General features: G+C 42.4%; 1 protein-coding gene across 5 annotated transcripts in view; it reads right to left on the bottom strand.

Moving 5' to 3' along the window:
• The window catches only part of TMTC1 (transmembrane O-mannosyltransferase targeting cadherins 1), a 282,996-nt gene that overhangs the window by 63,147 nt on the left and 193,703 nt on the right, over positions 1-26,146 (bottom strand). For 3 of the 5 annotated variants that reach the window (XM_081250082.1, XM_081250079.1, XM_081250078.1), the window contains 2 exons: positions 16,180-16,347; positions 7,881-7,994 (listed from right to left, as the gene is read on the bottom strand). In XM_081250082.1, the coding sequence (XP_081106208.1) occupies positions 7,881-7,994; positions 16,180-16,347 (282 nt within the window). The remainder of the gene's footprint in view (positions 1-7,880; positions 7,995-16,179; positions 16,348-26,146) is intronic. The other 2 variants (XM_081250081.1, XM_081250080.1) reach the window with 1 other exon arrangement.

Consider the following 26,146-nt stretch of genomic DNA (forward strand, 5'->3'; position numbering starts at 1 on the left):
AGGGGAAGTGTTCTGGGAAGAAGGAAGGACAAATACAGAGTCTCTGGAATAGGTGTGAATGAAACATGTTGCCTGCCACTATCAGTAAACAAAGGATGTTGCAGCCATCTAGCCATCACATTACAGCCACCCAGAGGGTGAGCCCTGAGGGAACTCAGGATAGGAACAGGATGCCCACCATCTAGCAGTCGGCAGCTGCAGCCATCCCCAGTGGTGCACCCCGAGGAGACTCAGGATGAGAAAGCACAGGATACTGGCCCCAGATAGCTCAGGTGCAGATCAAAGGAATGATTTCAGTGAGCCCAGACTCTTGCATCTTTCCATACACAGAAAAGCACTAAATTCCTTAACTTGAGATAACTGGTTTTCTTTAATTAACAGTAATCTTTTGATGTTCTGACTACCTGGTCTTTGTTGCAAAAACCCTTATACATCCTGGATCCCCCCACTTGCTTCTTCGGAGCAGTCTCTCAGAGTTATCTGAGATGCTGTGTCTCGGGCTTAAGTTCTCAGTTTTGTCCACTGAATAAAATGTAACTCTCAACTTTTAGGTCATGCGTTATTTTTCCGGTTGCCAAAAGAATGTGACAACTGGTGTGTGCCTGGAGCCCCGCGTGGCTGGAGCTGAGACAGCAAGAGGTATAGTAGGAGGTAAGGTCTAGAGGCAGGGGGACCAGATGGTGCAGGACATGGAGACCACTGCAGGGGCCCTGATTCTCACCGTGACTGAGATGGAAGCGAGCAGGACGTTCTGAGCACAGGATTACTATGAACTTCCCTGTGGCTGCTGGGTTGAGAACAGCCTGAAGGAGGGGAGGAAGGAGAAGTGAAAATGGGGGAAACCAGAGAACACTGCAGTAATCCAGGTGAGAGATGATGGGCAGTGGAGGCAGAGAGAAGTGGTCAGATTGCGGGAGTATTAATAACATTCACCGAGTTTATCATGGCCAGGTATTTAGACACTGCTTTACACCTTGTATGTGAATTATTCCAGCCCTATGAGGTAGGTAACACCACTCTTCTCATTTTAACAGAAAATCTAAATGATATTCTGTTGAACTGTCATATTTACTTATATAAGAAATCATGAATTAAGCCAGTGTAGTGGGTGCTGTCTTATACCACCCAGATACCCCTCAAGTCTGAGGCACTTGACAGCTCACAGCTGAGTTCTTCTCTGGGCATTGCTTTACCCGAGGCTACTCTTCTCTGCCTGGGGCCAGTGATTGGTTGATAGTGGGTATAAAGGTTCCATCTCTTTCATGACAACTCTGAGGGGCCACCCCATCTCCAGAGCTCCCTAAGGGCTCCTCTGAGCCCCTGCAAATGCACTGTATCTCTCCTTCCCCCTCTGCCCATCTTGCTTCCCTGGCTTCCTTCCCTGGTGTTCCAGAGAGCACTCCTTAATGAACTTCCTGCTTGCTAATCTCTACTTTGGATTTTGTTTCCTGGGGAACCGCAGTGAGGTTTTGAAGTGAAATGGTGATTTAAGGCAGAAAAAAGAGAGAGCAGATGTTTTTGAATATAAATGATAGAACTTTCATTTTGAAATATAGTCCGTAAGTATGGCCACAATAGGACTAAAATTCTAGTTTTCTAAATGAATTTCAAAATCAATTTCTTGGATTTAGTGAATAAAGCTGCTAGACTTAATTAACATAAAATATACATAGTGAGAATATAATTTCATCAACAAAAAGAACAAACATGATTTCAATTGTGCTACTGGAAAGCATACTTAGACATTTATAAATAAAAGTACCACACCAACGGAAGAACCCCTCTCCACTTGTTAAACTTGGTTAACAAATGGTATTGGAATTTTCAATCTTTCCAGAAATACATGGCAGCTGGTATCTAAGGCCACCTGTAGTCATGAGAGTTATTTTAAATGTTCATTCAAAATAGCCTGGGTAGGGCTTCCCTGGTGGCGCAGTGGTTGAGAGTCCGCCTGCCGATGCAGGGGACACGGGTTCGTGCCCCGGTCCGGGAAGATCCCACATGCCACGGAGCAGCTGGGCCCGTGAGCCATAGCCGCTGAGCCTGCGCGTCCGGAGCCTGTGCTCCGCAACGGGGGAGGCCACAACAGTGAGAGGCCCACGTACCACACACACACACACACACACAAAAAAAAAAAAGCCTGGGTAAAGGACTTCTTAAATAATCATTAAATCCTGATTTAAAAAAAAGTTCAAACTCTACCAGTTTTATAGACAACATTTTTCAAAGGAATTATAATAATCTTATTGATATACTCAGGACAACAATGAGCAGTGGGCTCATTAGACATAGTTAGATTTCTTTACACTCTAACGATAGGGCTTTCTTCAATAATCATTGTCTTATTACTTCCTTTTCCCACATACGCTTATTATAGTCTAATGGAGTCTCTTTGTAGACTTCCAGTTATCCACACAGGAGGGAATACAAAGAATGAGAGCTGTGGGTACCGTTATCATGACAAGTCTCTGTTTTATGCATTAATAAATTCCAATCAGAAAGATTTTAGCTACTCCTTTCCCAAGAGTTAGCCAATTAAATATCAGTTGTAGACTTTACATTTCTTTCCTTTTAGTTATACCAATAAGAAGAGCCTGGTCAGGGACTTAACCGCACCCCCCCCCCAATGAACACAGTTTTCTTTCCCTTCAGATTTTCTATTTAAAACATCAACAGCAGATACATTAGGAGTGGACAAGGCCCCTCTAAGGATACCAAGGCTGCCCAAACACACCTGAGTTCCCTCAGGGCAGGGTAATGCATCTCCTACTCAATAGGACTTATGGGAGTGGGGACATCTTAGATGATTTCTCTGTATTTCATGTGAAACCATACCTGTGAAAAGAAAATAGCTATCTGGGTGACTGAGGATCACAGCCCTTTTATAAGGATGCAATCCTGCATGTGGCTGATATCCAACCACCAGGGGCGCATCAGCTAGTCTAGGTATGGCGGGGGCTTACTGTGGAGGCTGGAGGGAAGAGGACATCTAAGTGAACAAATGTTCAGTGGAACATGGGGCATTTTCCTGCTGACAGTGAAGAGACTTTGTTGATCCACCTGAACAAAGGTGAACTCTATTCTCATTCCCAGGTTCAGGGTTCTTGATGACCAGCCCGTATTAACCAACCAGTAATTGAGCCTTGCAGGAAATCTAATTATAAGATGAAAAACAATTTCCATGAGACTCTATCACCTATAATGAAGATTCTTTTAAAGGTCTCTTAATTGTGTCATCAGATTTGCAGATGTTCTCTATTCTCTGTAGAGCGTATTGGTGGATGCCTATAACATAATAAACCTTCTCTATAAGCCTGGGCCCTTCTGCTCCCTTAAGTTAAGCTACATGACTGCTAAGAGCCAGTTGTTCTTATTAACAGATTTATTCTAGTTGTTTATTGCAATTGCACAATATAATGAAATACCTTGCAAACTGATAAAATATAAAAGTAAGAAAGAGAGTTGTGATTTTTATGAACACTAAAAAATACTCTGGAAATACTCAAAAAAGGGAAGTCACTCAAAAAAACTGCTGTTGAATTCGATGTAATATTAACTGTAAAAGGCTGGAGGAGAAAAATCAGAAAAATCTCAGATAGCCTGTACATTTTTATTCCACTTTACAAATGATCACCACAGAAATGAACTGTGGTTGTATTTTTTGCAGTTTCTAATCAGTAGACTCTTACTCAAAGAAAAAACTTGGTTTGACATTAGAAGACTTGGTGAATGGACATACACGTAAAATTTTAGGGTACAATAAAACATTCAAGAGTGCGCATGATTTGTTTTATGATTCTTCATTTTTAACTGACTTTTTAAGGTAATCAACAAGCTACCGGCCAAGTACACATTCAATATCTACTGCACTTTATTTGGGCAGGGTCACTATCTTTTCTTTTGGGCTTACTGAATGAGTCATTTCATGGGAGTTTCTGTATAGGAAGAGCTGAATGGCTGGGTGGATTTTCTGTTAGGGAACCATTGACCGAAACTGCCCACCCTGGCCAGGCACATTAATAAGTGCTTGCATGAGTTGTCTCACAACAGGAGGTCCCGATGAGGAACACAGTGCTGCCACCAAAAACTAACCAGGAGAATTCAGGAGGGGCTGAAAGGAGGGAGGAGACGCCATAGTATGTCCTGCCCACCTCCCAGAAACCCTCATGCTAGAATCCACCTTGGCTGAGAGAGACGCACACCACCAATAAGGACCCTGAGTCAGACCAAATATGGGCACAAACAAGATGATTGGCCAGAGACAACCTGGAAAGCTAACCCATTACCATAAAACCTAAGACTGCGAGCCACATGGCAGAGCTGTTCTCCTGGGTTCCCTTACCCTGCTGCTCTCTGCCCGGGCGCCCCTTCCCAATAAAGTTTTTTGCTTTGTCAGCATGTGTGTCTCCTCGGACAATTCATTTCTGAGTGTTAGACAACAGCCCAGTTCTGGACCTGGGAAGCGGCCCCCCTTCCAGTAACATTTCTGCTCCCATCATACGAGGTGAAAATAGTAGAAACCTTGTCGAGAGTAACTCAATGGTCAGAAAGGTAGCTCCACCAGTGGTGTTCTGATTTTCCAGCATAAAGAATCCCAAACTTTATAACACCCCGTTAGGTATAAATATGAGAGCCACTCCTCATAGAAAGGAAAGCTTACATTTGTGTTTATGGAGGATTTAAGGAAAGTATTCTGACAACTTTCTTTGATGATTTGGGTCTTAATCTGACTCTGTATCCTCAGCTGCAGCATTTTTCAGGGGAGATCTCCCTTGTACTACAGAAATATAATACCTGAGGTGCACCAAAATGGAGAAGTCAGTCAGTGGTATTTTTACATTTAAAAAATAGAATAAAGTTAAAAAGCAGAAGAATATTCGTGTCATATATAATTACCAATTTAATATAGTGTTATTTTTAGAACTGTAAGCCAGCCAAAAAGATATCGGTATAGATACAACCCTAATGACCAATTTCACCATTGCCTTTGGAATCTATACAGTGATTACAACAGGAATGAATAACTGTTGGGGCTGATTTCTGATAATATCACCTTTAATCCTGCATTTCCCTAATCATTCTCTTTATTTCTGTTGCAAACGTGGAAAACATCAAGATACACCAAAGGTGAAGTAGGGTGGAGCAGTTGGGAGGGGAGGAATCCCTGTGTTAGCAACCTCCACAGAGAAGGAGTTATATTCAAGTAAGGGCAGTCTTCCAGTCACCTAGGATAAATAATCATCAAAATGATGAATAGTCCCAGTATTTTCCTTTTCTAACACAAAGAGTGACAATTTACTTAAATTAAAACAAAAAACACCACTTCCATTGAAAATTCACCATGGAGGTATCCATAACAAAAATGATGATACTTTAAATCAGAAATATTTTGAGCCTGGTCTGAGATGACGAAATATTTCACTAATTACTATGCAGTACGTTCTTAGCTTAAATTGTCTTTACCCCATTTCTCAAGGGACAAGTTTCTTCCACAAGGACAGTTGCTGAAGCAAACATTTACTTTTATTGACAGTGGAAGTCCCAACCAGCTACTGTAATTTTGTAAGGTCAGCTGCCGGAGAATTTTGCTTAATTTATACCTCTTCCCCAAGCTGTGCCTTAAGGTCTGCCTTATTTTTCTGTTTGAACTTCACAGAAAATAGTCTGTTAGAATGAAAACAAATTTTAAAAGATACTGATATACTTTCCCTCCAACCAATATTTTTCAGGCAAACTTACTGTTCTTTTCTTCCCTTTAAGAATGCCACCTAAAATCATGAAACACTAATTAATTATTAAAGCCAAAACACACTTTATTTGCTTAAATGTCCCTTGGAGGAACATGACTTTTTTTTTAATTTTTTTTTTTTTTTTTTGCGGTACGCGGGCCTCTCACTGTTGTGGCCTCTCCCGTTGCGGAGCACAGGCTCTGGACGCGCAGGCTCAGCGGCCACGGCTCACGGGCCCAGCTGCTCCGCGGCATGTGGGATCTTCCTGGACCGGGGCACGAACCCGTGTCCCCTGCATTGGCAGGCGGACTCTCAACCACTGCGCCACCAGGGAAGCCCTTAAAATTTTTATTTTATATTGAGAATAGTTGATTAACAATGTTGGGTTAGTTTCAGGAGTACAGAAAAGTGATTCAGTTATACATATACATATATCTATTCTTTTTCAAATTCTTTTCCCATTTAGGCTATTACAGAATATTGAGCAGAGTTCCCTGTGCTATACAATTGGTCCTTGTTGGTTATCCATTTTAAATATAGCAGTGTGTACATGTCAATCCCAAACTCCCAATCTATCCTTCCCCTCCACCCTTCCCCGCTAGTAACCATGAGTTCATTGCCTAGGTCTGTGAGTCTGTTTCTCTTTTGTAAATATGTTCATTTGTATCACTTTTTTTGGGGGTGGGGGGGACATGCCTTTTTAAAAATAACATTTCCTCATTTCAAAAATAATACATGCTCATCGTGGAACTCTGAAGCACAATAGAAAGTATAAAGAAAAAAATTAAAGCATAATCTCACCAACCAGAGATAAACACTGGAAATATCTGCATAAACTGGCTTGCAGTGAAAAATATGATTCTTTATTAAATCTTTAAAAATGTCTTCTATTTCTTAATAAAAACTTCTTTCCTCAATAAAAAGCTTTCTTACAATTATTCCTCTTGAACTTATATTTCTTGTTATCTTTGGAAAAGTATTTATCAGGGAACTTGATCTGTACAGTTTAAAATTTTTGCCATACTGAATACTAGATAACAGGTCCTAAAGTCTAAAAGATTTGATTGATGAACAACATACTGACGTAGCACACTGTTCAAAAGGATAACTTTAAAAATTAGGTCAGTTACTTTAAGAATGACAATTTCAAACTAAGCTTTGAGACAATCCTTAGAGGGAACTTCAGTGAAATGTATGATTTGTTTGGTACACATATTTTAGAGCATGTCCCAAAGTGAAACAGTATCAGAAAATTCAACCAAATGTGGGACATACTGCAGAGGCGTGGAAACCTCTTTGAAAAACTCCTGTGAGCTTCACATTATTCAATAAAGGAGAGGATTTGCCCACATTGGGAGATTCCAAGGCTGTGTTTGCTTATCACACCTCCACACGTTCCAGGTTAAATACATTTACTATCTGGGATCTCTTAGGGAAGACTACCTTGAAAGTCAGAGTTGCAATTTAAAAGAGTACCTAAGAGCAATGCAGACAGCTGCTGGTAACGCACACCTTAAATGTGAATTTCCCTTAAGTCATCTCTAAAGCCATGTTTGGTATATTCTCTTTCAGTGGATGAGTATAAGGAGAGTGTCAGGGCTGTTCATATTTTAAATTAAAAAAAATTTTAAAACATTAGAAAAACATACACTGTATATATATTTATGTATATACATACCTTATTAATATATTCCCAATACGGTAATCAAGTGTCTTCTCATGTTCCTTCTCTTTAATACAATTATCAGAGTATTTTATTTTATACTCCAATGTCTTTATAGAAACCCTCAGATATTTATGTAAAGAGGGAAGGCTAAGCTGAGAAGAATTCACTGGAGTAAATATCCTGAGAACTTACGAGTATGTTTTTGACAACCAACTCTTATTGGTCTGTATATGTGTATTCAGCTGTGTCACTTCACTGCATAATGTGTAGCAATGGAAATTTTTACAAGAAAACACTAAAAGTTAAAAGCAAGGTAGACTTAGACTCAAACACTGAGCCAAAAGACTTGGAGTCCCAGATCTATACCACCTCCAAGGAGATGTTCACTGTCAAGAGAAACAAACAACCCCCCAAATACTGGGAGGGGTGAGTGAAATAAACAAGGGCCTAAGAAACACAACAGCCGACACCCATCTGCTGCTTACTTGAGGGCCGTTCTGTAGTGGTAGATGGCTTCCCTGTCCCGACCCTGGTCCTTCAGGAAATTGGCGTAGTTGTAGTGAACCTTGGCATTGTGGGGCAGAGTCTGAACTCCAGACCTAAAAATTAATAAATTTTAAAAAATGAGTAACAGAGAGTACTGCTTAAGAATGTTGTCAGTTTCTTTCATGTTTTACTCACAGTTTCATGAACCTGTATTTGAAATGTCCATTGCATCCGTCAAGGCCAAGTCTTCCAAACTTTGTGGATTATATGAGTTACTAAACATGTTTCTGTGGAAAACAGTGAAGGCTGTGCACAACTGTGTACAACTAAACAAACACGCTAACTGCACATGGAGCAGAGGTGGCAGGATGTGGTAAGAGATGAGTCTTTGGGGGAACAACCCGGCATGCTCAGGTTAATTCAGTTTTTTCCTTCCTCCTTCATTTATAGCCTTTCTTTTTTTTAAAAAAAAAAATTGAGATTGTCTATAAAAATAAATCATTACAAGAGGGATGACCATAGACTGACTTCCCTACTAAGGTTTAGTGGAGATAAACGCTTCCCATGTACTAAGCCGGGGCTAATTTTTTAAAAAATAAAGACAGGTATGATTATTCTACAAGTTGCAGATAAGGAAAGAAGGTTTTGCTCAGAAAGGTTAAAAACTTTGCTTAAGTGGTGAGTGTGTTAGTGTGCTCGAGCTGGTACAACAGAATACCTGGGGAGCCCCAGAGGGTAACACTGAAGCTTTGAAGATGACACACTGAGGAAGACATGCTGTCGTTTGTAACTGCCTCACAAAGTCACCCTGCACGAGATCAGATAGCTGGTAACTGGCAGGGACGGGATTCTGACCCAAGGACTTTGATCCTAGAGTCCCTGTTCCCTCACCTGCAAGGAGGTGGTGGCAGGGGAGTGATAAAGGTAGATGGGTTTGGGGGCTGTCTGGAAAGAAAACTCCTGGAACCTACATGGGTTAAATGCTGGAGTGGGGCAGGTGATGAGAGAGAGGAAGCAGAAAGGATAACAACCTACTTTCTGGGCAATTGAACTTTAAATGCACTTCCTCTTCTAGGGACATATTTTCATTTAATTTTTAATTCAAAGGTAAGAACACTAGGGGAACTCCATACAAATTAAACCTGTTAGGATAATACGTCAGGGTATTGTAACCTTTGTTGAATTTTTGTTGAAATAACAGCCCCTTAACGTTATAAACCAAGACAAAAAATTGTTTTTAATTCAAAAAGAAATAAATTAAAATGTTCAAAGGCAAAAAAAAAAAAAAAAAAAAGCCCAGTCCCTTAGGATCAGCAAAGACTGTTCTACCTAAAATCCACTGGCCACGTGCTTGAGGAACTCTCCAGAGGAGAGAATTTACAGGGAGTGTGCGCAGCTAGCAACCAACCCAAGGGCAACATCACGGGACAGCAGCAGACTTCAACTTACACAGAGCTGATATGGTGATGTCACATGCATGGCAGTAGCTAGGATGTTTTGTCGTGTGTGGGGTGTGGCTGGCAACAGACGGGCTGTAAATCTGTATTAAGAGCAGTTAGACCCCAGATCCTCTTCCCCACCAGGCACATCCAGGTGACTATTTCCTCTGTTCTTTCCCCATCCCAGCAAAAGGCAGGACGTTTACTCTCTAGAAAAGTTGCATCAGAGAGATCAGGAACAACAGGTACAGTTGAGGGCCAGAAGAGCTATACCTCCAAGGGAGATTAAGTGAAAATATATATTCTGAACAGTGGACTCTCCCTCACCCCATTATACCCATGTAAAACTCTGCATACTGGAAGCCGGGATTGGACTCCATGGAGGAGACTGGAGGAATCCTCTCACTGGAAACCACTGACCCAAGACAAAAGATTTACAAATGCTGCCATTTGGATGCCAGTGAAATCATCAATCTCCTTCAATTACCTTATGGTGAAGCTCACCAGCTAACACACAAAGCCAGAATTTTAATATAACATTTCAAATGGACATTACCCAAAGTACATTAGGTCATGGGGGCAGGACCAAGTTCAGAGTGATAGTAATGGCTTTAAAAAAAATCCAATTTCGGGCTTCCCTGGTGGCGCAGTGGTTGAGAGTCTGCCTGCCGATGCCGGGGACACGGGTTCGTGCCCCGGTCCGGGAAGATCCCACATGCCGCGGAGCGGCTGGGCCCGTGAGCCATGGCCGCTGAGCCTGTGCGTCCGCAACGGGAGAGGCCACAACAGTGAGAGGCCCGTGTACCGAAAAAAAAAAAAAAATCCAATTTCTCTACAGGAAAGTGTCTGATTTTTCTATCCAGAACTAAATAGTACATGGTACAGGGAGATTTTAAAGTAACTTTGAGTTCAGCATAGATATAACTGGCATATTTATTGGAATTGATCCTCCCTTCTGTGTGATCAGCATAGTTGCCCTACTCTGTTTCACCCGAGTTCAGCCTGTGGAAAAGCGTCCTTGCTAAGATGAGGGCGTTGTTCAGTGATGGCAGGATGGAAGTAATAATATTTGTAGCAGGCAAGCAGGCATGGGTGGAGTAGCTGAAATCCTAAGAACACACTGCTTTTCCCATTGTTGTTTTTGACCTTTACGTTCTCTCTGTGATATTTTACTGCTACGTTTTTCCAGTCTCCCATTTTACAATAAACAGTTTGTGAAAAAAGGAAAATAAACGATTGACCAAAGGCAAAACTTTCCAGGTCGCTCTGAAGGCTGCTCCTCCTGCCGGGGTCAGCCTCATCCGTTTGCTTTTGGGATGATAGAGTCGTCCCAACTGTCTTAACAGAATGTGCAGCCTTACACATATTTACTCCATAAGGAAAGGCAGGATTCATAAGTTATGGGTCTGGATCTCAAATCCTATTAATAACTACAACAAGGATTATGAATTAAGGTCTCCCTTTGAACTCTGGATCTTAATTCATGCACTTTGCATTCCTCCCTCACACCTCTCGTTTGCAGAAGACTTGAAAAATAACAGAGATATCAAGCCACTTCTATCAGGTATCTCTCCAAGTTTGTAGAACATCAGTTTGTTTTGTTGGCATTACTGGAACAATAGGTCAGGAGAATCACCCCCAAATTCCTGATTAGAAAACAAACATTTAGAAAAAAATGTTCAGCCAGAGTTTAACAGGAAAGGAAAGTAAGAATTTATGGCTCTCCTCAATTGTGACCCTGTTTAATCTGAGGTTTCCAATGCCACAGTCAGGTTAGCCAGTGCTTATGGAGGCTTATTTTGAATCAAGCGCTGAGCTAAGCATCCATTTCCATGGGCTATCTCCTCACACCCTTTCAACAACCTATCCAATGGGTAGTATTACTGTACCTCCCATACGATGAGGAAATTGAAGCTCAAAGAGATTAAGACCATTTTCTAAGGTTACAGACTGAGTAAGTAGTTGAGCAGAGATTTCAACCAAGGTCAATATAAGGTCAGAATCATTCCTGAAGTTGGTCAACGTTTGATAAACCAAAAAGGTAACGCAAGATACTAGAAACATTAGAATTTCACTGGTAAACAAACTACGGCCTGATGGGCCACAGACATATCAATGTGTTTACCTTTTTACATAGATGTCTTTGGCCTCTTTCCCGAGACAATGGCAGAGCAGCTGCAAAAGAGACCATAGGGCCCACAAAGCCTCAAATATTTACAGTCTGGCCTTTACGAACGAAGGAATTTGCCAATCCCTGGTTTATGTTCTCTGCCCTGGGAGGTCTGCTTATCTCTCTGGCTCAGCAATTCAGAGAGGAGGAAAGAGAAATGTATTTCCTACAGGGAGGGAAGAAGATCTAGGCCATAAATTCTTAACTGGTGGTCCGCGGATCACTTAAATAGTTCATGAATGGGATTAAGAGAGACCCCAAACTGGATGCAAAAGAAAACATGCTGGCTTTGTCTTTCTAAGTATTTTGAAGATTTGGGGGCATGGGAAGAAAAGATTTCATCAAACTGTGTGATTTTGGTACCAAAATATAAAAGTCTGGGCTGTCACTAGAAGCTATGCACTTACCCTCTCCTCAGGTGAGATAGCAGAATAATCTCCTGTTCTGAGAACTAAAGAAAATGTACCTTTCAGCTATGATTATGAACATCTCTCATTCTGTCTCTGTCTGTCTCTGTCTGTCTATCTGTCTGTCTTTCTCTGTTTATATTGGGATTAGCTTAAGTTAAAAACATAAAGCAAAAAACAGGTGTGGTGAAGTACATGTATTCTTTGGCTTGTACATCAGATTTGGGTTCAGACCTGACACCTCCTTTTCACAGCGATTTCGTCTTGGACAAACTACTCTCTCTCTGAGCCTCTGATGAGACACAAGTGCTGGGTTCTTGTACTTTTGTGTGTGAGGTTTTTGCCACTAAAAGTACAAAGCTGAGAGGGGGAACTTCCATCTGTATCTCCTAAAAATACATCACTCACTGGGATCTTTTTTGTGACAGGAGGCCTCAGCTGGAAGCCCTGGAATTTGACTGAAATTTGGATTTTCTCTAACACAAAGGTCTGTCCTAAGATATTCTGTAAGACTGTTCACAGTATTGCCAAGCAAAACCACTCCATATAATTAGAGAGGCCTCAACGAGACCATATGACCTAGGATGGTCAATGGGTTGATAGTCTGGAACAGAGGAGAAAACAGAAACGGGGCCTCTGTCAAGGACATCATCTCATCTAGAACTACTGCAGCTTCTTCTCAGTTGGCCAGCTCTTGGTTTTGGCCATTATGGCTAACTTAGGCTTTCCTTATCCTTCCAGACTGAGCTCAGGTCTACAAGAGAATGGTCCTTGAGGGCTCGGGTTGGTCCCAGTCACCTGTCTGCACTTACACAGCACCCCGTTCTGCCTCTGTCTACCACCTGCTACATTACATTAAAATGAGTTCATGTGTCTGACTCCCATCCAGACTTCAGGCTCCTCTAGCGCCTCACCCCACCCCCTGCTCTCTCATGCCCTAGAACACAGTGCAGAGCAATAATCTGAAAGCCTTACACAGTGTTTATCATACTGCCCTATGCATCTTTTACATACTCTTTTATTCTTAGAGTACACCCAGAAGATAGACACTATCATTATTCTAAATTAAAAAAATTTTTCCTTTTTTAAAATTTATTTTTTAATTGAAGTATAGCTGATTTACAATGTTGTGTTCATTTCAGGTGTACAGCAAAGTGATTCAATTATACATATACATGTGTGTGTATATATATATATATATATATATATATATATATATATATATATATTCTTTTTCAGATTCTTTTCCATTATGGTTTATCACAGGATATTGAATATAGTTCCCTGTGCTATAGTACATCCTTGTTGGCTATCTATTTTATATACAGTAGTGTGTATTATGTTAATCCCAAACTCCTACATTTTAAAATAAAGAAACTAAGGCATGGAGTGGTTAAGTAGCTCACCCACGATCACACAGCTATTAAATGGTAGAACTTGCAGGAAAGCCGGAAAGCCAAATTCCAGACCCCACACCAGCCACTAATCCTATCTTGCCTCAAAGATTCTTGGTAAATGTTCAACTAATTTGAACATTACTCAGGAAAGATGAATACATATAAACATCTGGTCTTGAAGGAAAAAGGATAAACTTAAAGCCTCAGATACTTAAAACTTTCCCCAGGACATAAATAAATTATAACAGGTAAAGTTTTCTAAAAATTATTGATAGCTTTGATTTGCACATTACACAAAATTCCATTTGTTCACCAAAGGCCTCTCAAGACACAAAGTCTCTTTAAGCCCATATGTGGAATGCCTGTGTTTTAGTAATCAACTGTTCACTTCCTACATGCTTCCATCTAAAAAACCAGAAGGCTCTGCATGCAAGGTCAATGAGCTTTTTGTTTTTCTGTTTTCCTTTTTTTAAAATTGCTGGCATCAGCTATACAGGGTTTGAACACTAACTTGTTATCCTTGAGATAAAACGCTATCTGCCAAAATCCATCCTCAGAGTTGCACTGATTAAGCAGTAAACATCATTAGAAAATACAATCAATCTTAGTACCTTTATTCAAGGAAAGGAGTTAACACGGGGCAGAACCATTTTAAAGTTTCTCATAAAAGCACTGACTATGAAAGTGAAAGAAAAAATGAATTAAGCCAACAGAAACCAGGAGGAAGTTATATTCCTGAGCTTCCATGCCCCTGTGTTTACAGAATGACCTCAGCAGTGGGCAGTAAGGGGGAACAAGTCCATTGTAGTCTGTGAGAACTGCACTGAAGTCAGGGGTGTGACAGGGACGGAACAGAATCTGAAGCCTAGAAGTGATATACGATTCCTAGAAAAAAACCCACAGGGCAACAGGTCCCTATAGTACCCCCTGAAGTAATGATGGTGAAAATGATAATGATATAGTAACAGTAAATAAACTGATAAGACATGCATGCATGCCAGACTATATTTTTTTCTATTAAAGAAAGTTAAATTGCCAAATAGCAAAATCAGATATATTGTTTTAAAACGGTAGAGGAGGGGCTTCCCTGGTGGCGCAGTGGTTGAGAGTCCGCCTGCCGATGCAGGGGACACGGGTTCGTGCCCCGGTCCGGGAAGATCCCACATGCCGCGGAGTGGCTGGGCCCGTGAGCCATGGCTGCTGAGCCTGTGCGTCCAGAGCCTGTGCTCCGCAACGGGAGAGGCCACAACAGTGAGAGGCCCGCGAACAGCAAGAAAAAAAACAAAACAAACAAAAGAAAAACGGTAGAGGAGTACAGTGAACATTTGTCTTACTCCTTCATTCGTTCATTCACTCATTCACTCATTCACTCACTTCTGGCAGCCCAGAGTCTGTGTCCTTTTCCGGTGCTTGGGTTTCCTGTGGGGAACTCCCTCTTGCTGGGACATCTCAGTGGAAGCCCAGGGGCTCTGCCGGCCCTAACTGCCCCCATGGAAGTCAGGGGAGCGTCTTTGGCCAGTTCTGTCATCTCAGTGCCCTCGTGGGGACAAGGGGCAGGCACACGACTTAAGCTCAGGCTGAGTCAGAGGATTTTCTTTTCCTAGGACTGTGATGTGAAGAGAGGGAAAATTGGGGTACATTTACCCTCCATTCATTCCTTTGCAGGTGCCCAGGTCCCCTCAAGACAGACTATCCAGACACCTGTTTCCCGTCTGCTACACGCGTGCTCCCTCACCTACTCCCCAATTCTGTGCGCTCTCCTAGGCTCTTTCCATATTTTCTCCTTTTGAAAGTGATTCCAACTCTGTTTCAGTTGTTTGCCTCCAAAGAATAAGTGGTGGGTACTGGCTGATTAGGGAACCAAATAAAAACCACATTGACAGAACCAGCCAGCTGGGTCATAAGTGAGGACAGAAGCTGGAAGGGGTCAAAGACTGGGGACCCCTGGGAGACTGAGAAATACTGCTGGGAGGCCAGGCGTGGCTGAGCCGCGGAGGCCAGGTGAAGGTCACCAGGGCTGTGACATCAAGAAGACAGACTAAACCCAGAAACACAGCATGATGAGCAACCCAAAGGATGCTTTTTGTTTTTTGTTTTTTGTTTTTTTGCGGTACGCGGGCCTCTCACTGTTGTGGCCTCTCCCGTTGCGGAGCACAGGCTCCGGATGCGCAGGCTCAGTGGCCATGGCTCACGGGCCCAGCCGCTCCGCGGCATGTGGGATCTTCCCCAACCGGGGCACGAACCCGCGTCCCCTGCATCGGCAGGCAGACTCTCAACCACTGTGCCATCAGGGAAGCCCCAAAGGATGTTTTATACTTTACAACAATTTAGGGCTATAAACTGGCATTGTTATATTCAGAAACAGCTTCTATACCACATAAAAACCTACCACGAGATGAAAAAGTCTTTCATTTCCTTGCTCACAATTAATGTTCAAAACAAAGCCACTGGATTACAGATCACAACTTAATATCCTGGAATATTCTGCATCTCTCTTCCTTCTTGCTGTGTGCTCACCTTTCTCATTCACTCAGCTGAACAATGCAATTAGACTGACTGACCAATCTTATTTTGTTTATGGCTGATTTTACAGCCCAGCTCATTATCAAGACTTTCCATCTCAATTCACAGACCCAAAAACCTTCCCATGAGCCTTATTTCCATTAATTCACTTACATTGAGCTCCCGTAAAACTTTATATACTACCATTTAAAAAACTAAAGTTAAAACCCAAAATAAAATGACATCTTCATTTAAAACTTTACTAAAAAACGTTTCTGGATTAATAAATATTGCCAGACCCATGTCGCCTCGTTTGTTTGGAAACAAATACGTCAACAAAGAAATAAATGGGAAGAGATTCCCTTTTAACCCTCTAGTCATACCTGAATAGGGACTCTCTCGACAGCCAAATTTCATTCTGTTTCATGGTTTTCCAGGAGAAAAGCAGCAGCAGCAGCACAGTGGACACGCTCAGGGTGGCAGCCCCACAGCGGTTCAGCCACGTGCACAGCTTGCTCATTCCATGCACGAAAAGGATGCAGTAGCCCATGCTGGAAAACAGGGCGGAGAAGCAGGTGATTTTGGGGTGCAATGGAGGCCCCTGAGTATTCCATCCCATGCAACTAACTTTTCAAACAGAGCCTGTCCTGTGATAGAAAACATAGACATAACCCGCTCTGTCTGGCACATTTCCATGTTAGAGCTCAGATGGGCTCCACCGGCACACTGGCTAGTTCTCTGGCACAAGTGTGGAGAACAACAGGTTCACCTTGCAGGCTCACATTGCCCTGAATTTTCGCAGCTCAGGCATCCAGAAAAGTCCATCCTGTGTGTCTTGGGTCTTGACTGGACCCTCTGACTCAGGCTCCCTTATGTCCCTGACATTGTATAACCCTACTGGCACCATGTGTTCAAATTTGGACCCTGAGGCTTTGTGGGGGACAGTCCGGGACAGTCCCTGGGGAGGACTATCAGGTCTTGGAAGGGATGCTGGTCACCAAGGGGTCTCCGGAAACGTGCCGCCTAGTATATCCCTATTCTGGCCAAAGTCCTTAAGCTGAAGGAAGATCCTCTCACAGGCGGGCTCCTGAGCCTCACAGCGTGCAGCCTATCACAGACAAGCTGCACCGATCCAATTCTCATGCTGATTCTGGCTCAGCTTTCCCAACAGACACGAAGAATCCCTCACGTTATGGGAGTGGGGCTTTGGCACATTGATATCACATCTCTAAAAGCTTTGGCTTGGTGGGTGGAATGTGGTCCCTCGCATCATCTGTGCACCTGCAGAGAGGCTTCCTGCCTGCTGACTGGCCTCAGAAGAACACCAACATTCAGTCTGTACCTATTATGCTGTGTGTATTTTAGTCAAAACTCATTTCTTTCCAAAGACGATAATACAAATTATGATAGAATATTTTAACAATGAAGCAAGCTTGTGTAAAGAAATCCTATATTAGTCAGACACTAATACTATAAGAAGCCCTAAATTAATATAACTCATTTACTTGTTCAATTAATGATTTGTTCTCTCTCTAGTATGTGATTGGCAGTATGCTGAGCACTAAAAATACAATTATGAGTCAAACACAGATCGTGTGCCTGCCACTGTTACAGGCACCAAGAATGTTATCAGCGGATAAAACAATCATCCCTATCCTCCTGGAATCCACATGGATGGGAAAACAGCCACCAAGCAAGTAAGACCCAGAGTAGGTCACACTGAATATGATACGTTAGGTGGAGAAAAATCAAGCAGGAAGGTGAAGGAGGGAGACCAGGAAGGGAAGGAAGGTGAGATATTCACATGGGCGGTCAGGGGAGGCCTCACTGAAAAGGTGACATGTGGAGAGCGTACTGAAATGCAGGGGGTGCAGCCTGAAGGCACCCAGGTCCCCAGTGCCCGCGCTCTTCTCCCCCTGCCTTCGTAAAGCAGCACCTCTGAGGAGCAATGTTAATCGAGCACATCTTATGTGCCGAGCACATTCTCTACAGGAGCTCAGTTCATCCTTACATCCCTGGGGGTCACTGTTAGCAGCGTTAAACTCCTGAAGACACCGAAGAAGAGAAGCGAACGCGTTTGCTGAATTCGGTCACACAGCTCATGTCCAGTAGAGCAAAGACAAAAACCCCGGAATTCCGGATTCCAGAGCCCACACTCCATCTGCTGTCCTGACACTGGGGTTCTGCCTTGACTGGCTGATTCCTGTGTTCCTTACACCTTATCACACAGCTTCACCTACTTCCTTCCCAATCACTCCATACACGACCTCTCAATGGTCATTAACTGCCTCCTTGTAGGAAACAGCTGCCGTCTGGCAGAGCGGTGGGGAAGGGAAACACTGGGATTCCAACAGCTCCAGAGCAACGGCCACCAAGTGGCAGAACACGAGGCTAATGAAGATAACAGCAACCAAATTAGCTATTTTATACGTGTGCATGTTTGTTGAGTACTCCCTACGTGTCAGGCACTGTGCTAAGGTCTTTATGTGGGCCTGTCCAATATTTGTAGGGTCTGGAACAAGGATAGGACTGGCTTTAAATATATTATCTAATTAAAAAACTCACTCCTCAGTATCTCCCACTTCATACATGAGGAAACTAAAGCTTAGAGGACTTAAATAACTTGCCCACGGCTCCAAAACCTAGGAATAGAGTCAGATCAGAAGCCCCACGGCCCTAACGCTGTGCTACAATTCAGGAGTGGGCAAACTTTTTCTGTAAGAGGCCAGAGAGTAACTATTTCAGGCCATATGGGCTCTGTTCTTCCTGGTCAACTCTATCTTCATAGCAGGAAAGCAGCCATTGACACTCATGTAAACGAATGGGCATGGCTGTGTTCCAACAAAATGTATTTATATAAACAGGCGATGGGCCAGATTCCACTCACAGGCCACAGTTGTTGAGCCCTGCTACAGCCAAAACGAAGGAGAATACCATTCCTTCCACTCAGTACAGGCATCAGGATCAAGTAACATGATCATTTTTTTTCAGAAGTCCTTGTATTGACATATGGTTTAAAGAAATGCTAAGCCATATAAAATCATCTCCACTTAGGTTTGCAAATTTCTTAGAGGGTATCACATTCTTAAAAACTTGAACACAATATCAGAGATTAAGATGCTTCTCTATTATGACATTTCATCTTTCAACATCTGCTTTACTGCAGATCTCAGCCGCAGTGGGGTAGGACTGCTCTCTCCATTCCTGGGGCAGGGCAAGTCCTCATTTTGAAAGTGGAAAATCAAGCAAATGAGAAACTACATACTTTTCTGGCCTCCAGGGAAATGAAACCAGACTCCAGTTAGGCCTGCTTAACCGGGTTAAGGAAAATCTGGGCTCTGACCAGAGACCTCCCTAGAGAGCCCAAAGGAGTCACTGTAAACCACTGACAACTGACAACATCATAACCTGGAGGACCAAGAGCTCAGCTGGCTGCTGAATGGCTAAGCTCAGTACCGAGAAACACTTTCAAAGTACGCTTGAGAAGCACCACGGCTGTCCCAGAGAAAGCAGCACGGAGATGATCTCCTGTTCACAGGGCACAGGGATCTCCAATTTTGAATGGATTTTACTGACAAGCTGCTCAGCCCACAGTGCTTATAAAAACTAAAGAAAGCTGCATCTCTCCTTTAAAAAATGCAAATCCAAAGAGGATTGAATAGGAAATATCAATTAACAACGTCTGTCCTTTCAAATTTGAATAGAAAATGTTTAAACCTGTTGTTTGAGAACTTTGTGAGTAGTTAATCCTCGTGTAAATAGTACAAATGTACTTTCACACTCTTAAGTGATAAAAGAACATTTCCCCTTCCCATTTACATCAACCCTGGAGAGATGACAATTTTCTATGACTGGGCCAAGCATTTTATGATGTTTGTTACGGCTTCACTTTCTGTTTAATTATATGCAGCAAAGAGAAGTGTTTTGCTATTAAGTAGAATTGAAATTCTACCTTTTAACTTAACAAGCTCAAACAACCCACTGAGAGTATCTATAAATAGCATTAATGATACAAGACAGAAACATTCTTCCTATTTTATTACTCTAAAAAATTCCCAACTTTAGATAGCTTAAATGAAACATGTCCCTAATGAACTTCATGTTGATCTGCTGAATCCCCATCTAGCAAATTATCTGACCTTCAGATCTTATTCTGGTCTCATGAATGTTGACCCCAAAATGGTTAAACAATAAAGCCCTGGAACCGTGAGCCCCAAATAGGTGTCTGACGCAATAGCACAGGAAGCCCCAGGGAGACAACGGTGGCTCCTCAGATCAGATTGAACCTGGAAGCTGGCAGCTTCTCTGAGCCCAGACTCATTAGTGTCCCCATTTCTTGCCTTTTCTTTTTTATCTCACACATTTGATGGAATGGGAAATTTCCCAAAAGACTGAATGCATTTAGATGTGAGAGTTTATTCACATTCCAAGAAAAAGGTATGTCTCGTGCATTTCCTTAGCTCCCCATCCTAGGGGTGCTGGGCTGGGTATGAGAAGCTTCTTTATATTTACTTCTCCGTAAATAGATTTATTCTGTTCTTTTCTCGGCATTACCTATGGAGCAAACTGGGAGAAAAACGCCTTTGCTTTCACCTTCTGAGAGCCTGCTAATTCTCTTTTACCTCTTTGAAGATGACATGATTCCTCTCAACCTCCCAGCTCACCTACCAGCCCTAAAATGTATGAGACCTCCAGTGGTAAGTAAGGCAGGGTCTGGATCGGAAAAAAACCCGTTTGCCTCTCAATTCTGACACTTACTGTTGTTTGATTTCAGACAAATTATTTATTACCCGGTTCTTAATTTGTAAAAGGGAATAATAATTTTATACTGTGCACAAATGATGATACACACTAAACAATAAATAGCATTAATATTATGTTATAATAATAGTAATAATATTAGGGCATTATTTTCTGCTAAATAGAGTAGAAGGCAGGAAATGTGCAGAGTTTACATGTATTCCAGGTGGAAACAGATAACCCTGTATTTGGCTCCTGTAAATGTAGTAACTTCCTAAGGTAACTAGAGCACTACTAGGTGTAGTGGAACAAAAGTGTTCTAGTGCAGACTTTGGGGGTTTGCAGTGAGGAAAAGGATTTCGTTGGAGAATAAAGAGTCTAGAACTGGGTCTAGAGAGCTGGGTTCTTCTCTGACACTAGTGAGCTCTGTGCGACAGATTTACTTACAGAGCCTTATCGGGCCTTAGTTGTTTGCATTACAAGGGCTAAATATTGCCTGCCTTCAAGGCAGCTTAAAATGCAGCTACCTTGAAAGGTTGTTGCATGGAGTAAATGAAATAATATATGTGGGTGTGCTCTGTGAACTGAATACAAGGTATCAGTGTTCTCAAGGGCAGTGTCTATGTGTTCATGTGTGTATTACTACATCAATAAAACATGTGGTAGATCTGTAAATACACCTCAAGAAACCTAGTTTATCAAAGTCCAGATTGACCCAAACTGTCTAATTTACAGGACAACTCTACGTCTTTTAAGAGCATCCACCAAGAACACCCTTAAAACTTCAAAATACCTTGTACAATATTGTTGGCTTCTGAAAGGTATGACTCATACATCATTTTTATAGAACAAAATACTGCAGAAAATAAGGTACACTGGTCATATGTGAAATACATATGGCCACATATTTAAGTTAATGAACATTCATAAACCTCGACCACAAAAAACACTAAGCAAATCTTCCCTTAGATCCATTTCAAATCTTTCTCTATTCTGTCTATCTTTGTGAAAGTGAAGGAAATGAAAAACATAAACTCTTCGGTGAATTAATGCATAATGAAGAAGCTTTTGTATTCAACTTTGATAAGAAATAAAGCATTAACTGTTTGGAAGTTCGGGCCAGTTTTTAAGGATAGAGTACTGTTTTATTCATTTTTGCAGGCTAAGCACCTGCATGTAAGAGGGGCTGCTTCCTAAGTGTGATTGAACATTGTGGTGGAAGGTACCAGAAACTAACATGGAAACAAAAGTGAACTTAAAAATGAATCAATCCAAGTCGAGCCCAAAGATGACTTATCACCAGGAGTACTGTCCATACTCAGGGCGCAGTGTTTCCCTTCGCAGGCACCTTCACCCGAGCCTGGCTTACTTCCCTCTCAGCCTGGTTCCAGTAGCCACAACAAATTTTCCATCTGGGCCTGAGAGGCCTTTTGGCCAAAGCCAACCACCTCCCAAGTCACTCTGAATCTAATTCTAAAAAGTCAGAAAAACAACCCTCTCAACCCTCGTACTGTATACTCAGCTCTAGGACCTGAATTCTGCCATTTCTTCTTCCATAAACCACCATATTCTAGAGTCAGGCATCTTCACTTTTGAAGCAAAGGCATTAATGGACAATTCACTAGTTGTTGCCGTCCCCTCGCCTCTTCCCCTATATTAACACAGACCTGACTGTACAGTCTGTGTCATATGTCCAGTGTTCTTTAATTTTCTACAATACTCTCTAATGAAGCATCTATTGTTCTGGGTATTATGAGAAAACACAAACATACAAAATGGTGGCCCCAACTCTCATGGGGGCAAGGCAATCCAGGTTTCTAAAACAGTGGGGAGGATATTTTAAGATTACTAAAATTTGTATAAGAAGTCACTGGTTTGAGATGTATTTCCCAGCACAGAATCCAAGAGCAAAGGAAAGAAACAGATTCACTAATAACGACAAGGGGTCTTAATGGAAGGGAGGTTGAAATGGTAACACTTAAATCCATTCACACCCTCCAGGCAGGTGACTGGGTGTGTGATACCCACAAGCTAGTCTCTCCTCCACTCCCAGGGGCATGCTAGCCTGCTAAGCTAGGGGTGTTCACTTTTTTAAAAAATTGAGATATAAGTGACATATGACATCATATTGGTGTCAGGTCTACAACATCATGATTTGATATTTCTGTATATTGCAAAATGAGCACCAGAATAACTCTGGTTAACACACATCACCTCACAGTTAAAATTTCTTTTTCTTGTGATGAGAACTTTTAATATCTAATTCTCTTAGCAACTTTCAAACATACAATACAGTATTATTAACTAAACATTACATGCCCAGGACTTATTTAACTTATAACTGGAAGTTTGTGCCTTTTGACCCCCTTCACCCATTTTGCCCACCCCTCATTCCCTGCTTCTGGCAACCACCAATCTGTTCTCATTGTCCATGAGCTGAGTTTTTTTTTTTTTTTCCCTTTGGGGTTGTTCACTTTTGAGTGCATGAGGTTAAAAAAGAAACAAAGAGGTTTATAGTACTGAAGGAGGAGGGGGAAAGGGCTGGGAAGGAGAGGCCTATCCTCTGCTACTCTGATTTCCTTCCACTTTGACTCACCCAATCTCCTCATTTGTACAAGGCAGACTGAAATAATGACTTGCAATTACCTAGCATAGCTTACAGCAATTTGCACATATATTATTCCACTCAGTCTCATCTGAATTCAGATTCTACTCTCCAAATTTTACGTTCACATCCTGGTTTCCAAGACATTTGCTGTTCTCCATTAAGGGCTCAGACATAAACATTCATCTTTTATAACTAACAGGGTTCTCTAACTGTAAGGCCATGATTCCAGTCTAGTAAATTAACTGTTCAAGTTTATCCTCACTTTGTGCCATTGGCTGAGCACAATTAATTGAGCACAACAGATTGGCCAACTGATCCTCAGCCCAGGAGCACACTGACCTCCTCTCAGCTCACTCATTCTCACCATTGCTCTGTTCTATGTGACCTACAATCTCCAGTTTTGTAACACAGTCAGTTGAGTCCCTCAGCAAAGTCCTGCTGCTTCCTTCCTGGAAGGAAGTACTCATACAGCACTCACCCTCACCATGACCTGGTGACTGTGACCAAGTCCCGTGCAGCCCCAGGACCCTCCCTACCTGGGCACTGCCCTGGAGAGTAGCCCTCACCGGACAAGGTCTACCTCCCAGATCTCATTCCTCTTCTGAGTTCAGGTCTCAAGGGGCTGAACACATTGAAGTCAAGTCTTCCCATCTTTACCCCATGGTATTCTGAGGAACAACTTTAATGGACTTTTGAAAACCCAGTGTAGGCGGACAGAGGGACACACTGGACTCAGTACCAGTCACCCTGTGAGCAACCTTACCTGTGCTCTGAGCCCGGTTTCGCTATTAGGCTTCAGCACAATTCCTGAGTCTCTCCCCACGACTTGATACGGATACACAAACGTCCGACCTGTTCTCATGGCTGCAACCTCTCTTGATAAGCCGCCTGCACCATCGCCCCATGGGTGGGGCATCTGCCATTGCTCTTGTGGCCCCGCCCCAGTGGTTAGGCCCCTATTTCCTACTGGCACATACTCCTTACTGCTGCTTGTCCGTGGGAACTTCTAAGCAACACATGTTCCTGCTGCTTATGAGGACACCCTATCAGCTCACGGAGGAGGCCCCACACCAGTACTGCCCAGACCATCCCCTAGTGCCCACTGCCAGGCCCTTCAGAGAGCCTGTCCTCATGGCAGATGAACTTCCTCTTTGCTCCTGCCTCCCCCCAGGGGACATGTCCCCCTTCCCCTACTTGGGCATCTTGCTGAAACTGAGCAGGACGAATATGTGTTTCAACTCTTAAGAGGAAAAATTCATGCTTTCTACAGGGTTATTCTAAGTCACAAAGAGTTGAACTTGGGAGCTGAAAGGGACCTTTGAGACCATGCAGCAGTATGGTAACTGGAGTTCAGATTTCCCAAACCAGCAAAATGTCCAAAAGGAGGGAGTTGGGTGGGGGAAGAGGAACTAATGGAGGGCTGTATATCCCCTCCTGCTCTCATCATGCAGGAAGAGAAAGGATATTTTAAATTTATTTATTTTTATTTTATTCATTTTTTATTTTTGGCTGTGTTGGGTCTTCCTTGCTGCGCGCGGGCCTTCCCTGGTTGCGGTGAGCGGGGGCCATTCTCTGCTGTGGTGCGCGGGCCTCTCATTGCGGTGGCCTCTCCCGCTGTGGAGCACAAGCTCTAGGCGCGTGGGCTTCTGTAGCTGCGGCTCTCGAGCTCCAGAGCGCAGACTCAGTAGTTGTGGCGCACGGGCCTAGTTGCTCCACGGCACGTGGGATCCTCCCAGACCAGGGCTCGAACCCCTGTTCCCTGCCTTGGCAGGTGGATTCTTAAACACTGCGCCACCAGGGAAGCCCGAGAAAGGGTATTTTAATACCAAAAATATAGGAAACATATAATTACATAATTTTTTAAATGAATTGATTTAACTTTATGAAAAACTCACTGCATTATCTTTCTTTCTCTCCTCACCCCCCAATTTGGTCAGTCCAGGGACAACTGTGGCACGAAGATCTAAGCAACATTAGGAGATTACCGGGCAAGGCCAACACTCAGGTTTTACAGATACGAAAGTGATTCTCCCAGGACAGCCAGGCAGCACAGGACAGACTGGGCTGTGTTGATTCCCAGGTCAGTTCTCCTTCTACTGGATTTGCTAAAGTAAAGTTTTATTGATATCAAATTATTTCTCTGATGATTTGAGTATTTGGCAAAACTTTGATTCGCTTTCAAATAATCATCACTCTCTTCCAGCAGCTCTGAAGGAGCATATGCAGAGATGGCTCATCAGTAGGGATCCCCAGTGTCAGCTAACAGGGGTAGTGTTCTTTCAGAGGTGACATTTCTCACTTTGCATCCTGAGGAATAAATACTGCAGTACTGTTTCAATAGCAACCTGTGTAAGATGAAAAATTCCATTTAGAATTAATAGGTGTGATTGAAGGTATTTCTCAAAATTGAATATGGAAAAGAGTCACTTGTCTTCCATTTCTCCATGTCTGATGTGTCCATTAGCTGAGGAACTATACAAAACAAATGGCATCTCTTTCTAAGAGTAGGGCAATGTAAAAATTTTCTTTCTTCCCTCAAACACAGGTTGTCTAACTTCTCCTTCTGTGGTCCCAGTTTTTCTTGATCAGTTCCATCCACATTATTGGCTCTGTCTTCACTTACTTCTGTCCGTTCTTTCCCCCTCTCCACTCATTCATGTTTTCTTAAAGTAGTTTAGGAATTTGCTCTTTGGCACTGAAGTGAATAAATCACCCTTAATCTGGCATGTGAATGGATCTCTGATCACATTTATTTGAGAGCTCTCAACAACTATTTCTGCTTCATCGATTCTAAGAAATTTTAGTCCTTTGAAGCATTCTAATGTGGTTTTTATAAAATACAAAAAAGTAGCCATTAAATTATACGCTTCTCTTGAGATAAGAATAAGAGATCAAAACTTCTGTGAAAGAATGATTTAAGCCCCAAACTCTCCTGCCTGTTCAAAAAGGACATCCATAAAATTGGCATTTATCACCAGAAGAAAAGATTATTCCAATTTCTT

This window comes from Mesoplodon bidens (assembly GCF_964165515.1).
Source record: "Mesoplodon bidens genome assembly, chromosome: 11".
NCBI lineage: Eukaryota > Metazoa > Chordata > Mammalia > Artiodactyla > Ziphiidae > Mesoplodon > Mesoplodon bidens.